A 14,628-nucleotide genomic window follows, 5' to 3' on the forward strand; every position below is an offset into this window, starting at 1 on the left:
TTTCAATACGAACCACATACGGATGTACATAGACATATTTTAGAATTTAGAGTGTAGGTTCACTCATTTGGCTCCGTATACTACCTCCGTTCCTAAATATAAGTCTTTTAGGATATTTCAATGCAGACTACATACGGAACAAAATGAGTGAATCTGCACTCTAAAATATGTCTATATACGTCGGTATGTAGTCCTTATCGAAATCTCTAAAAAGACTTACATTTATATACATCGGTATATAGTCCCTGTTGAAATCTCTAAAAAGACTTACATTTAGGAACTGAGGGAGTAGTCCTTATTGAAATCTCTAGCTGTGTTTAATGCAACTAATGTCGTTTCCAAATTATAAGTAATGCAATTAACATGTTTCTAAATTATTGATGATGTGATGGATACATCATTGGAGGAGCGTGAGATGTTGGATATAGATGGTTGAATGGCTTGGATCATTTAAATTCAGGAAACTCGTGCTCTTATAAGTAGTATAGTACTCCCTCCGTCCGGAAATATTTGTCGGAGAAATGGATGTATCTAGACATATTTTAGTTCTAGATACATCCATTTTTATGTATTTCTCCGACAAGTATTTCCAGACGGAGGGAGTATATAGTAAATAGATAACCATTGCTACTTGAAAAAAACTCGGTTTATTTTTACTAAGCATCTCCCCTTAGGCAATGAATACTTTAGGTTCTAATAAAATACGTACAAGTTTTTCTCAGTTTTGTTGAGAAAAAAGAGGTCAACATTTCTTTCTCAAATACTACCAAAAAACATGGCATTGGGGATACTACAGTTTATATACTGTGGTACTTTGTTTATTTCAAACACATTAAAAAAACAGTGGCTGTTAGAGAAGTCTGACTACACAAATCTTGGAAACAGGTATGTTTAAAAGAAAAAAATTACATTTTCATTTAGAACTTATACTTTTTATTTATTGTGTATCGAGATTACAATTTCACCAGAATACAAGGAAGTAGGAAAACATCTAGTTCTTCACATATTCTCATCAATTATATAGCTTCCCTCTGAATACAGAAGCAAAGGAGTACATTATCAGTAATAAATGCAGTATATATTCACATTTCCTGATGCCAGTATTCCTTGATAATCGATGCATAGTTAAAGACTACTTCACTAAACATTCCAAAGCGGATAAAACAGCTCGTTGCTTTTTCTCAAATGAGTAAGCACAACTGCACAAGTAGATTGAGATCAGATGCCGGTAAACTAAAAACCTAAATGGCCATGCTGTATTAGTCGACTATGAATAGATTTAATGTGCCATCATCCAGGAATGTTTTTTGTCAAGTATAGGCTGCAGAATACTTGCACAGTTCACTAGCGGTAAAGAATGTCGCAGTCCTCGGACCGACACAGCAAGGTCAGCGAAGGTGTGCCATCAGATGATAACAGGTTGCCACTTCCCAGCTCCAGTGGTTCAGGGGTTGAGGTTGAGGACCAGTAGCTTTGGGCCATATGGAAAGCACCCTTCCCTGTCTCTGATCGAGGGAAGAAATCAAGGCGCTTTACTTGCAAATCTCCAGCCATCAAGTCTCTGCCTAGAATTTCGAGTCGCAGCGGGATGCCAAGTGCATATGTTAGAGCCCTCATTGCCAACATCGTTGGTTTAACATCCAGGGGCCGCACCTCCTTGTAGCAATACTGATGCCAAAACCATAAAATGTCAAATAGTGAGCTCGGTCTCTAAATGGTAAACTTAGTATTGGTTTAGTCATGATTATGTTATTACTGTACAAAGGACAGAAAATAACACTGTTTATGCAGAGAAAATTCTCAACCTTGATAATGAACTACATATACTTTTACGAGAAAGACAAAAGATACATAATTCACTAGTTGATTGTTCGAGAACAGTAGTAGGGATAAGAAACTCTAACCTGATGGACATTCATCTTTTCAGGGATAAATGATTTGTAATCAGCTTCTCGAGTACGGATCTCGGTCTCTGCCAGCAATCTTAGCAAAGAAATGACTGGAAAAAAAAGGTGTTAAGCGAGAGAGAACTAGCGGACAAACAAAACATCTAAGCAAGCTTGTAGTATCCTTACTCCTGAGTGGCATCATCTCCTGTAGACTTCTCTTGTACAACTCGTCAGAACTCAGACTGCAAACGATAAAAGCAAATATTTTCAAAACCCAAACGTAACAACAAACAAGCAAAGGGATCTTGTAACTTAATGTCATGTCCTGTCAGAGAAAATCACTACAAAACATCAAGTTAATTAAAAGCTCATACCCATTTGCAACAGAATTGACCAAACGATTCAACTCCTGAAAGAACATGAAGACAAATGGTTAAGTATATAATTTGAGATATATTATGAAGAGAATCATATTTGTTTAACATACGGCATACAGCAGTTGTAATGGTGTGGGAAACAAATATTTCCGTGACATATCATGCCGACTGCTCCTAATGCATCCCGGAGAGACGAAAGCGCACAGAAACAAATATGGTCTGTCATCATATACCGACATGGCAGGGGCTACTTTTGTAGTGAATGCTATATCAGGAAACAATACTTGAGCTGAATAGCATCCATACTGTAGCAAGAATGAAAGTGGAGTTTTAGTCAAGTGGAATATGATGACAGACCATAGCATTATTAAGGAGCTCTCAAGTTGGTATGGTCCTGTAAACCAGTACTCTCCACCATGTCATATACTCGGTGTTCCAAAATTTAAATAGCGCGCTATAGCTTTTACAGCATGAAATTCTAAGCCATTGAATAATTTCCTGTCAGAGCTAATACTGTTATATCCAATAATCATATAGCAGCTATGGCTCCTCCATGCAACATGTGCCAAAACTACTTCAACTAAATAAACATTTTTTCCTCTATACTCTTCGTAGATATCCTTAAAGAAAAAGTAATATGGAAACAAGAAAAATAAATATTTGGAGAACTCCACAGCCCTCCCCTAAATTTACATGTATGGCAGAGTGCTCATAGGTTTTCCCTCTCCTCTCACTCTGCATACCCCCTCTGTTTTAGGTCACATATTTTGGAATTCGCTAAGATCAAGGAGTTTAATACTTCTTGGGACCTCATGCTGTTCTTTTGATAAGAAATAGATTAGTTCAGGCTGGATGTCGTAGTTCAGTAGACATATGGCTCAGTGTTTACTATATGTCTCGCTACATATATTTCATACTCAGAAATCGTAACAGTAACCAAAGATGTGTATTATAGTAAAAGGTGAGAGTAGATTTTAGCTTTTACGATGGCCCGCTATATGTGATAGATTTTTCCTATCCTTTATGTAGCAGACCACAAACAGCAATTACGACCTTGCATCTACTTCTCGTTTCATTTAAGTGTGTAGTGCCATATGCTTTTTTTACAGAGGACAGAAGAACAGTTTCTACAGAGGAAAGAAAAACACAAAAACATTTTAAGGTATTGTTCTGTATCAAAGATATTTTCTGATGATGTAGCATGGGTTCAGATAACTTCAAAGCAGATTCAGCAAGGGCACTGGACAAAAATATTTAGAGAAGAGGCTCGAGCCGAGCCTGACTTTGAATTAACAAAGCCGTCAACCCGCTAGGATTACAGCCAACCACATCTTACAAGCAGCAGGCCACATAAGGGGCATCAAGTTATTTTGGCAAGTATAAATCATACTAGTTTGTTTTTCACTAAATGACTGAACTAAGTATTACAAAGAACTGGGGTTAAGAGGTCAGAGAAAAAAAATGAAGCTTGTGTAAGCTAGGAGAATACATACAGAAACAACACTTGAAAAGTATTCTTCAGGATTTAAGAAGTATGCTTTGTCCCATTTCAGACGACAGAAATTCTCTCTGGACACTGCCACATGTTCCATTAGACGAGTAACTTCAGCTTGACTATCTTGCATTTGTCCAAGATTTTCCTGTTTACAAGCATAGTCATATCAAACTTTGATGCAAAACAAAAAAGCAACAGCATAAAAACCTAGTAACTTAGAAAGATACCAAGTAGGAGAAAAAGAAAGCTCTATAGAAATAGTTGCCATCTCCGCGAGTTCGTCTGAAGTGCAAATAGCGCTGACAAAGAACCTGCACAAAACTAGTTTTGCACATTAGCATAGAACACTTAAATAATGAAAATGCTCCTATAGTGGCATGCAAACTTACCTTGATAATTTCCTGGAAAATGTCATTATCTGAATAATCCTGAACCAAATCCAAGAGTGGTTCCTGCCAAACAAAGAATAAGTATCACAAAAAGGGCACTAACGATTTAGTAGATTCATCTGAATTAAGGATGGATTTGAATAAGTAATGCTGAAGCACAAGGCGCAAAATTGTAAGCCTAAGAAATTCTTTTATGGTTTTCACACATCAATCATCCACTTATTTGGTAGGAAAATGATATGAGGCCTTCATTGGGAAAACCTATGTATCAATCACAATGTGCAAAACTGAAACTTATTTTATGTCACATAAGAACTTCTCCTGTACCCTAACTCACATTATTGGTAAGACTTGAGACACATGACCTTATCAAGGGTAAGTTTCACTGTGATTACACAGAGTAACGTCTACGAAAATGTTATGTTCCAGATAATACCATAGTTCCCTCAGGACATGATCGCAGTTTGACAAACATTTAAGGTTGCATGTAACACACACTCAAACAAGGGGAATGATAATATATATTAGCATGCTAGGCAAGATGGAGTTAACTCTTGAATATCTAGTGGAAGTTTATTGTAGGACATCGGAAAGGTCAGATGGTGTTAACTGAATGAGGAAAAGATTAAAAAAAATCAATGCATTGTTGTGAACAGAGGAGCTACAATGTTCTCACCTGGCATCCTAATGCCCTTGGACGAGCATCCGGACACCTGAAAACACCACTGACACTGAGAATACGGCAGTCCTTCGGTGGTCGGAGGTATGTTCTCTTGCCATCCAGCAGCTGATTCCAGTTTTCCCACAGAGAAAAATATTCATTTTTGTTGAGCGGCACCGAGTCATGCCGAACAAGATCATGCGGGAGATTCTTCTTTTGAGTGCTCATAAACAATGAAATGTAGAATTTCTCCTCATCTGGTAATTCATCCTAAATAATTGCAGACAGATATTTGTAAAGGATACTTTCCAGCACAAATAAAGCCCATAAGTACCAAAAAAAAAAACAAGTGTAGTAACAACTAAAACAACTGATTCAGACTCCAACTAATGCAATCAACAACTAGAAAATTAATTCCAACACCGCAACGACTGCGAGGCATCCTTCTCTGTTTTCACAACAATTGGATAAATAACTCAAGTCACCAAGTCATGGAATTGAACTAAGAACTAGTAGCAGCAAAGGAACACAAATTTTCACCTGATCCTCTTGCATCACCTCCCAACCCTCATCATCTTCGTCTTCAGGCCAATCATCATAACCATCATCATCCAGTCCTTGATCCTAGAAAATGGCCGAACATGCTTGTAAAAAAGTACTTTCCAGCACAAATGCAGAGAACAGTGGAAAAAGTGCAGTGAAAACCAGGCATCATTAGATAAATTAAAGGCAAGTGTAATACTCTCTCCGTTCACAAATATAATATACTTTGGATATTTCAATATGTACTACATACGGACTGAAATGAGTGAACAAGCACACTAAAACGTGTGTATATACATATGATTCATAAAAAAGTTAGAACATGTTATATTTATGAATGGAGGGAGTAACAACCACAACAACTTATTCAAACTCCAACGGGTACAATCAACAAGTAGAAAAGAATATCTAACACTGTGATGACTGACAAGGGATCACTCTCTGTGTTCAGAACAACTGGACAAAGAACTCAAGTCACCAAGCCACGGAATTGAACCAAGAACTAGCAGCAAAGGAACACAATTTTTCACCTCGTCCTCATCATCATCATCCTCGTCCTCGTCCTCGTCCTTGTCCTCGTCCTCGGGCCAGTCATCATCAATATCCGGTCCTTCATCCTAGAAAATGGCAGGGCATTGTAAGATAAACACTTTCCAGCGCAAATGCAAATGCAGAGAACAGAGTAAAGAAAAGTGCAGTGAAAACAGAGCATCCGGTCCAGACAACAGCGGGAAATCCAACAGTTTTCAGTTATCCTGCCATGGAAATATCGAATCTAGGCATCTAGCTTTCCTGGTCACCCGATTGGACCAAGAACTCGCAGAAGAATATCAAAGGAGCGCAATTTCTGAACAGAGACCCCAACGAACTCCCTCCTTTTCCTTTTACAAAAGAATTCAGGTACTACGTCAGGCGTCACGAAATTAATTGGAGGGCTCGCAAGCATGCACGCAATCCATCTTCCCAACAAGGCAACAACTACACCAATTCTAAGAACGCAGCCAAGAAAAAGATAACTGAACTGCGACGACACCCGATCCTGCGGCAGCGGAGCCAAGAAAGCACCCAGACACGAACAGGCCGCAAGAAATGCCCCGAAGCGGACCAAGAACGAAGCCGAGGTCACCCCGACGCACCACCGAATCGCGCCGGGCGACCATCACCGTTCACCCAGGAGGCTACAGGAGGAAGCAAGATTGCAAGAACTCACCGTGTACTTGACGATGGGGGTCAGCGGCGGCCTCCGTGCCGGCTGAAGCGGGAGCGGCGAGGTGGAAACCAGCGCGGGGTCGAGGGAGGGCGACGGCGCGGGGCCTGGCGCAGGCGGCGATGTGGGTCCGGCGCCGCCGTCTCCGTCTCCGCCTCCGCTGCTTCCCGCCCTGTCGCTGTATAGCTTGACCTTGAAATTTATCCCCATTTCTTTCGCTTGCTGGAGATTCCTTTTCTGCCCCTCGGAGAAGCACTGGCTTCTTGCGGCTCGCCCCCTCGATTCCTGGAGAATTTGGTAGCGGTCTTTTGCAAGGGCCCAAGTGGTAGATATCTTATATACTGCTCTCTCTGTGTAAGACGTTTTAGATTGTTAGTGACTCTATATGGTAGGAGAGTGTATCAGCAAATTGGGGATGAGGTGGTGACTCTACATGGTAGGAGAGTGTGTCAGCAAACTGTCCCAACCAGTCACTCAAGCTCTCTTTCATGCCGCCAGCTCGGCCTCCCTTCCTCCTCCTTCAGAGACCTCGTCAGTGACAAAGAGGAGTGGGATCTTCTCCCCCTTCTTTACATTTTTCCTTCTTGTAGGTCAGAATTCTTTTCCTTAGGTTCTATTTCCCAAACGATATTGATGACGTAGTGGCAGGGATGGCCCGCTAAAATAAAGTCTTTTCGACCTCTCCCTGCATCAGACATCCGATCTGGCGGCGCCGTAGAGTTGCGAGGGTATATGTGTTGCCGGGTCTGTGGGCTTTCTTCGGATCTTGGTAGTTGATGTATCAATCAAGCGAAGCAATGGTCTCACTTTTTGTGTGGTGATTTAGACCCCTTTCTTTCAATTTATTCGGCGGCATGACTCAGTTTCTCTAGTCCTCTCGACTGGTGGTGAAGGGTTGCAAGCCTGCGTTGTGTGGGGTGATGCCCAAATTGATGTTCCTTCGACGCTTACTAGATCCTCATTTTCCTAGCGGTGATCGATTATTGCGGTCAAAATCTAGTTTAGCAACGAGGCAGGGTGGGGCATCACCCACCGACCATGGGGGAGGGGTGTAACACCCCGAGAATCATGCTGCAGTAATCCCCCACTAATGGTGCCATGTCATCACATTACTATTGTTAGTCCTCACTTGATCCAAATCATGATTCGAATTCAAACTCAAAATTTAAAGTAAAAAAATTCCAATTTGCCAAACATGAAAACTAAAATGTTCAAAGTGTGGCAAATAATCCCTGGATAATTGTCATGTTGGAACCAACCTCTTTTGGGTTCCGAAAATGCCCCTAGAAATTATTTAGTGATCCAGCAGCATTTAAAATTGGCATTTTAAATTTCTAAAAATAGTTGGACAACTACTTTCGGCCTTAAACTTTTTGCGACTCTTAGAATTAATGTGCTCGCTTTAGTTGACAAGTCTCTTTTCTACCAAAACTCTTTTAGTTTTGCAATTTATAAAAAGGCAAAATAAAAGGAAAACTCCGCTTGACTCCTCCGGGCCTCGGCCAACCCCCACCCGAGCCAGCCCACCTACCCCCACCGGTCTCCTTCTCCTCATGTTCCCGTGGTGCGGTCGTTGCAGAGGCATGGTTGCCCCCGACCGCCTCGCCGGCGTCCTGGGCGAGGGGATAAGATCCCCTGACGCCTCGGCTCCCCTCGTCCCCTCCCACTTGCCCTGGCGCTCCTCCTCATCCACTCCCCCACTCCCTCTCCCTCTTACTCCTCTCCCCTCCAGATACGCCGCACCCAAGCGGGAGCTCGTCGCGCCACCATCGTCAGCATGCTCCGGCACCACCCCGGGGCGCACCAGAGCGTCTAGGAGCTCCCTCTTCCTCGCCTAGGTCGACTACCTCGCCCCGTTCAAGATCAGCGCCGCCGCAACGCCCCGTTCGTGGTCTTCTTCAACCTCCGGACCCGATGCCGTGCGCCGTCGACCCACCCCGAGCACGCTGCCATCCCCCTACCACCCCGCCGTGAGCATCGCATCGATTCCCATCTCTCCCTTCTCTCGTTTAGTCAAAGTAGGCGACGCCTGCGACCTCCCAAAGCCGCGCGCCCCTGTTGCTCGTGCGTACTGCTACTGCTTCTACTGTCGACGCCGGCCGCAGCTCGCCTCGCCAACGCGCGTGCCTCCGCTGGCCATCGGTCCCGTCGCTGCTCACGTCGTCCCTCACCCGCGCTGCCATCCGCCACGGCCGGAGTCCCGCCCCCGCGAGCTCCTGGCGGCGCCGTCGTGCCCTGCCTCTGTCCGCTCCGCACCGGACGCCGGGACGGCTGCCGCCGGGCTGCTCCCCGCTCCCGCTGGAACCGCCCCCCCTGCACGCGTGCTGTCGCTGCACTACTGCGTGCTCAGATGGCCGCCGCTCGCCGTCATCCGCGCCGGCCAGGCCCACGCCCTGCTTCCTCCGTGCGCCGGCGCTGGTCTCCCTCACTGGAACTAGCGCCCAGCCATGGCCCAAGGCCACTGCCACCTGGGCCGGCCCCCTTTTTAATTAGGCTAACCCCAATTAGTGTTAACCATCCCCACTAATTAGTCACTGACAGTGGGCCCCGCAACCAGTTAGATTATTTTAAAACAAACTGTTAAAATATGTGACAATGACAACTGGGCCCCGTTGTCACTGTTCATTGGTGGACCAGTCAACCTTTGACTTGGTCAACTGGGCCCACTGGCCCACTGTCAGCCTCATCAGCCACTTGCTGGGTACACTTTTGGGTACCTCTAGCCTTTTCCCATTTAATCTTTTTTGAATTATTAATATACCTGAAAATCCATAAAATGCAATAAAACTTTGAAAAATCATATAAAAGAAACCGTAGCTCGGATGAAAATGTTTTCTACATGAAAGTTGCTCCGAAAAATGAGATGAATCCGAATACGCGGCCCGTTCATCTGTCTCATGCCCCTAGTAGGCTGAACATGGAACATTCCCCCTCCGGTCATTTGTCTAACACAGGTCACTGGTAGAAAAAGAGGCTTCCGTCCAGCCCCATTAGTCGCGAAACTGTAGGAACCGCGACTAATGAAGTCTTTAGTCGCGGTTCGGCAGACGAACCGCGACCAAAGGCCTGGGCCCAGGGCGCTCGGTGGCCAGCTGGTGCACGTGATGGGCTTTAGTCGCGGTTGGCCAGGCCAACCGCGACTAAAGGTGCCCAAAGGCCTTTAGTCGCGGTTGGCCAGGCCAACCGCGACTAAAGCTCCTCCCCTATATATACCAGTTCAGCACGCTCACTTAGCCATTTGGTGCCACTTCTCTTCACAAGCTTCACAAGGGGGTGTAGGTTTGCTTTTGGTTCCTCTTATGCACACAAGGTGTTTGATGAAATGCCCCAAGAGGGTGAAACAAACATGATATGAAGTGTTGGAGCCACACTTGAGGTTCCTCATTTATTTTTTCCTCCTCGATCGCGGTTAGCAACTTGAACCTTTCATGCATGTGTGTCATTGATAAAATATGCATGTGTGTTGTTCATTGTTTAATTTCTATTGTTTATAGCTAGTTAGTTTAACAAATGCATGATGGTTAATTATATATTTTATATTATAATAATGCAGATGAATCGGCAATGGATGTACGGTAACCGACTCTCCCACGAGTTCACTACGGGTTTGAAAGATTTCCTCGTAGTGGCTAATGCGAACAAGCAGAAGGGTTTTGTTATCTGTCCATGTGCTGAATGTAAGAATCAGAAGGGTTACTCTTCCTCAAGAGAAGTTCACCTGCACCTGCTTCGGCACGGTTTCATGCCAAGCTATAATTGTTGGACCAAGCATGGAGAAAGAGGGGTTATAATGGAAGAAGATGAAGAAGGGGATGATTTCATCGATGAAAGCTATCTTGCTCATTTCGGTGATACTTTCATGGAGGATGCTGAAGGTGAAGGGGAAGGTGAAGGGGAAGGTGAAGGTGAAGAAGAGGCACGTGATGAGACCGTTGATGATCTTGGTCGGACCATTGCTGATGCACGGAGACGCTGCGGAACTGAAAAGGAGAGGGAGAATTTGGATCGCATGTTAGAGGATCACAGAAAGTCATTGTACCCCGGATGCGATGATGGTCTGAAAAAGCTGGGCTGCACACTGGATTTGCTGAAATGGAAGGCACAGGCAGGTGTAGCTGACTCGACATTTGAAAACTTGCTGAAAATGTTGAAGAATATGTTTCCAAAGAATAACGAGTTGCCCGCCAGTACGTACGAAGCAAAGAAGGTTGTCTGCCCTCTAGGTTTAGAGGTTCTGAAGATACATGCATGCATCAACGACTGCATCCTCTACCGCCGTGAATACGAGAATTTGAATGAATGCCCGGTATGCACTGCATTGCGTTATAAGATCAGAGGCGATGACCCTGGTGACGATGTTGAGGGCGAGAAACCCAGGAAGAGGGTTCCCGCCAAGGTGATGTGGTATGCTCCTATAATACCACGGTTGAAACGTCTGTTCAGGAACAAAAAGCATGCCAAGTTGTTGCGATGGCACAAAGAGGACCGTAAGTCGGACGGGGAGTTGAGACACACCGCAGATGGAACGCAATGGAGAAAGATCGACAGAGAGTTCAAAGATTTTGCAGCTGACGCAAGGAACATAAGATTTGGTCTAAGTACAGATGGCATGAATCCTTTTGGCGAGCAGAGCTCCAGCCATAGCACCTGGCCCGTGACTCTATGCATCTACAACCATCCTCCTTGGTTGTGCATGAAGCGAAAGTTCATTATGATGCCAGTGCTCATCCAAGGTCCGAAGCAACCCGGCAACGACATCGATGTGTACCTAAGGCCATTAGTTGATGAACTTTTACAGCTGTGGGGCAGACCTGGTGTCCGTGTGTGGGATGAGCACAAAAAAGAGGAATTTAACCTACGAGCGTTGCTTTTCGTAACCATCAACGATTGGCCTGCTCTTAGTAACCTTTCGGGACTGTCAAATAAGGGATACAATGCATGCACGCACTGCTTACATGAGACTGAAAGTGTACATTTGCCAAATTGTAAGAAGAACGTGTACCTTGGGCATCGTCGATTTCTTCCGAAAATTCATCCAGTAAGAAAGAAAGGCAAGCATTACAACGGCAAGGCAGATCACCGGCCGAAGCCTGCGGAACGCACTGGTGCTGAGGTATTTCATATGGTCAAGGATTTGAAAGTCATCTTTGGAAAGGGTCCTGGCGGACAATCAGTTCCGAAGGGAGCTGACGGGCACGCAGCCATGTGGAAGAAGAAATCTATATTCTGGGAGCTAGAATATTGGAAAGTCCTAGAAGTCCGCTCTGCAATCGACGTGATGCACGTTACGAAGAATATTTGCGTGAACCTCCTAAGCTTCTTGGGCGTGTATGGGAAGACAAATGATACAAAGGAAGCACAGTAGGACCAGCAACGTTTGAAAGACCCTGATGACCGGCATCCGGAATGGTTTCAAGGTCGTGCCAGCTACGCTCTGACCAAAGAAGAGAAGGTCATCTTTTTTGAATGCCTGAGCAGTATGAAGGTCCCGTCTGGATTCTCGTCCAATATAAAGGGAATAATAAACATGGCGGAGAAAAAGTTCCAAAATCTGAAGTCTCACGACTGCCACGTGATTATGACGCAATTGCTTCCGATTGCTTTGAGGGGGCTCCTGCCGGAAAATGTTCGAGTAGCCATTGTGAAGCTATGTGCATTCCTCAATGCAATCTCTCAGAAGGTAATCAATCCAGAAGATCTACCACGGTTACAGAACGATGTGATCCAATGTCTTGTCAGTTTCGAGTTGGTGTTCCCGCCATCCTTCTTCAATATTATGACGCACCTCTTGGTTCACCTAGTCGAAGAGATTTTCATTCTCGGTCCTGTATTTCTACACAATATGTTCCCCTCGAGAGGTTCATGGGAGTATTAAAGAAATATGTTCGTAACCGTGCTAGGCCAGAAGGAAGCATCGCCAAGGGATATGGAAATGAGGAGGTAATTGAGTTTTTTGTTGACTTTGTTCCTGACCTTAAGCCGATTGGTCTTCCTCGATCGCGGCACGAGGGGAGACTAAGTGGAAAAGGCACGATCGGAAGGAAATCAACGATATGTATGGACGGCCATTCTCTGACTGAAGCACACCACACTGTACTGACCAATTCCAGCTTGGTGGCTCCGTACTTTGAGAAACACAAGAATATTTTACACTCGGACAACCCGGGGAAGCCTGAATCCTGGATTAGGAAGGCCCACATGGAGACTTTCGGCAGTTGGTTGAGAAAACATTTAATGAATGACAATGATGTTGTAGATCAGCTGTACATGTTGGCCAAGACACCATCTTCGACTATAACGACTTTCCAAGGGTATGAGATAAATGGGAATACATTTTACACGATCGCCCAAGATAAAAAGAGCACCAACCAAAACAGTGGTGTCCGCTTTGATGCAGCAACCGAGAATGGGCAAAAGGTCACATATTATGGTTACATAGAGGAGATATGGGAACTTGACTATGGACCCTCCTTTAAGGTCCCTTTGTTCCGGTGCAAATGGTTCAAGCTAACAGGAGGTGGGGTAAAGGTGGACCAGCAATACGGAATGACAATGGTGGATTTCAACAATCTTGGTTACCTTGACGAACCATTCGTCCTAGTGAAAGATGTCGCTCAGGTTTTCTATGTGAAGGACATGAGTAGCAAACCGAGGAAACGGAAAGATAAGAAAACGATCAGTACATCATGCGATGATCCAAAGCGCCACATTGTTCTTTCAGGGAAAAGAAACATCGTGGGAGTGGAGGACAAGACAGACATGTCAGAAGATTATAATATGTTTGCTGAAATTCCGCCCTTCAAAGTGAACACCGACCCAAGCATTAAGTTAAATGATGAGGATGCTCCATGGATACGGCACAATCGTAAGCAAGCAGGGACACAAGGGAAGAAATGATGTGTAATAATTTATTGTACCAAACTTTGTTGAATGGATCATGTGAATTATATTACCCGTGATGTGTTTGGTGTCCATTTTCGAATGATTCGAGATACCACTAATGATACATGAAATTTGGAGTGATTTAGTCATACTCCTGCCTAGGCGTATAATATGCATACTCGTAGTCTTCATAGCCGCCGCCGTTGTACTGGTAGTTGTCGCCTTCTAAGTTGCCGCCGTCGTCGTCGCTGCTGTCGTCGCTGTCGTCGAGCGGCGCTCGTGGCTCGAACTGAGGGTAGCGCAGGCGGGGGATATCGCCGGCCGTGATGTAGTCCATGACGCTCTGCAGAGTCCGGCCGTACCACCATAACCGACGGCCGGCCTCTGGTATATTATTTTGAATTGAATTAGTTTTATTTTTCTTAATTTTTTGATATATTATTTGTATTTTTAGAATTTTGAATTGAGTTAGTTTTATTTTTCTGAATTTTTTGATATAATATTTGTGTTTTTAACATATTGAATTGAATTAGTTCTATTTTTCTGAATTTTTTGATATATTATTTGTATTTTTAACATATTGAATTGAATTAGTTTTATTTTTCTTAATTTTTTGATATATTATTTGTATTTTTAAGATTTTGAATTGAATTAGTTTTATTTTTCTGAATTTTTTGATATATTATTTGTATTTTTAACATTTTGAATTGAATTAGTTTTATTTTTCTTAATTTTTTGATATATTATTTGTATTTTTAGAATTTTGAATTGAATTAGTTTTATTTTTCTGAATTTTTTGATATAATATTTGTGTTTTTAACATATTGAATTGAATTAGTTTTATTTTTCTGAATTTTTTGATATATTATTTGTATTTTTAAGATTTTGAAAAATAAAAAGTATTTTGAAAAATACCTTTAGTCGCGGTTGGCCTGCCCAACCGCGACTAAAGGTCGTTGCGCGCGGGAAGGCAAAAACCCGCCAAAAACCCCTTTAGTCGCGGTTGGTCTGGCCAACCGCGACTAAAGCTTACCCTTTAGTCGCGGGTCGCCTCCCCAACCGCGACTAAAGGGGGGGCTATAAATACAAGGGCCCGAACCGTCGCCTCCATTTCTCGTCTTCTCTGCCGCGCCGAAGGCCTGCCGCCGTCGCCCTCGCCCTCGACGCCGCCCGCCGTCGCCCTCG

The 14,628-nt window shown here is 43.9% G+C and overlaps 1 protein-coding gene across 1 annotated transcript; it reads right to left on the reverse strand.

The window, feature by feature from the left end:
* Positions 1-952: 952 nt before the first annotated feature.
* LOC119360365 lies at positions 953-6,771 on the reverse strand. The gene is made up of 11 exons (XM_037626032.1): positions 6,565-6,771; positions 5,885-5,971; positions 5,352-5,435; positions 4,827-5,081; positions 4,151-4,213; positions 3,989-4,072; positions 3,760-3,906; positions 2,264-2,298; positions 2,076-2,131; positions 1,905-1,999; positions 953-1,668 (listed from the first exon to the last, which is right to left on the reverse strand). The coding sequence occupies exons 1-11, from the start codon at positions 6,769-6,771 to the stop codon at positions 1,345-1,347; spliced, it is 1,437 nt and encodes a 478-aa protein (XP_037481929.1). The 3' UTR covers positions 953-1,344.
* Positions 6,772-14,628: the final 7,857 nt, after the last annotated feature.

This window comes from Triticum dicoccoides, chromosome 2B (assembly GCF_002162155.2).
Source record: "Triticum dicoccoides isolate Atlit2015 ecotype Zavitan chromosome 2B, WEW_v2.0, whole genome shotgun sequence".
NCBI lineage: Eukaryota > Viridiplantae > Streptophyta > Magnoliopsida > Poales > Poaceae > Triticum > Triticum dicoccoides.

What these genes read in the sequence shown, in the direction of transcription:
- LOC119360365 (XM_037626032.1), bottom strand. Translation starts at nt 6,771, where the DNA reads ATGGGGATAAATTTCAAGGTCAAGCTATACAGCGACAGGGCGGGAAGC. An exon ending in ACTTTTCAAGTGTTGTTTCT is followed by an intron (nt 2,299 to 3,759) that starts GTATGTATTCTC and finishes ATGTTCTTTCAG; the next exon opens with GAGTTGAATCGTTTGGTCAA. An exon ending in GGAGATGATGCCACTCAGGA is followed by an intron (nt 2,000 to 2,075) that starts GTAAGGATACTA and finishes TTTTTTTTCCAG; the next exon opens with TCATTTCTTTGCTAAGATTG.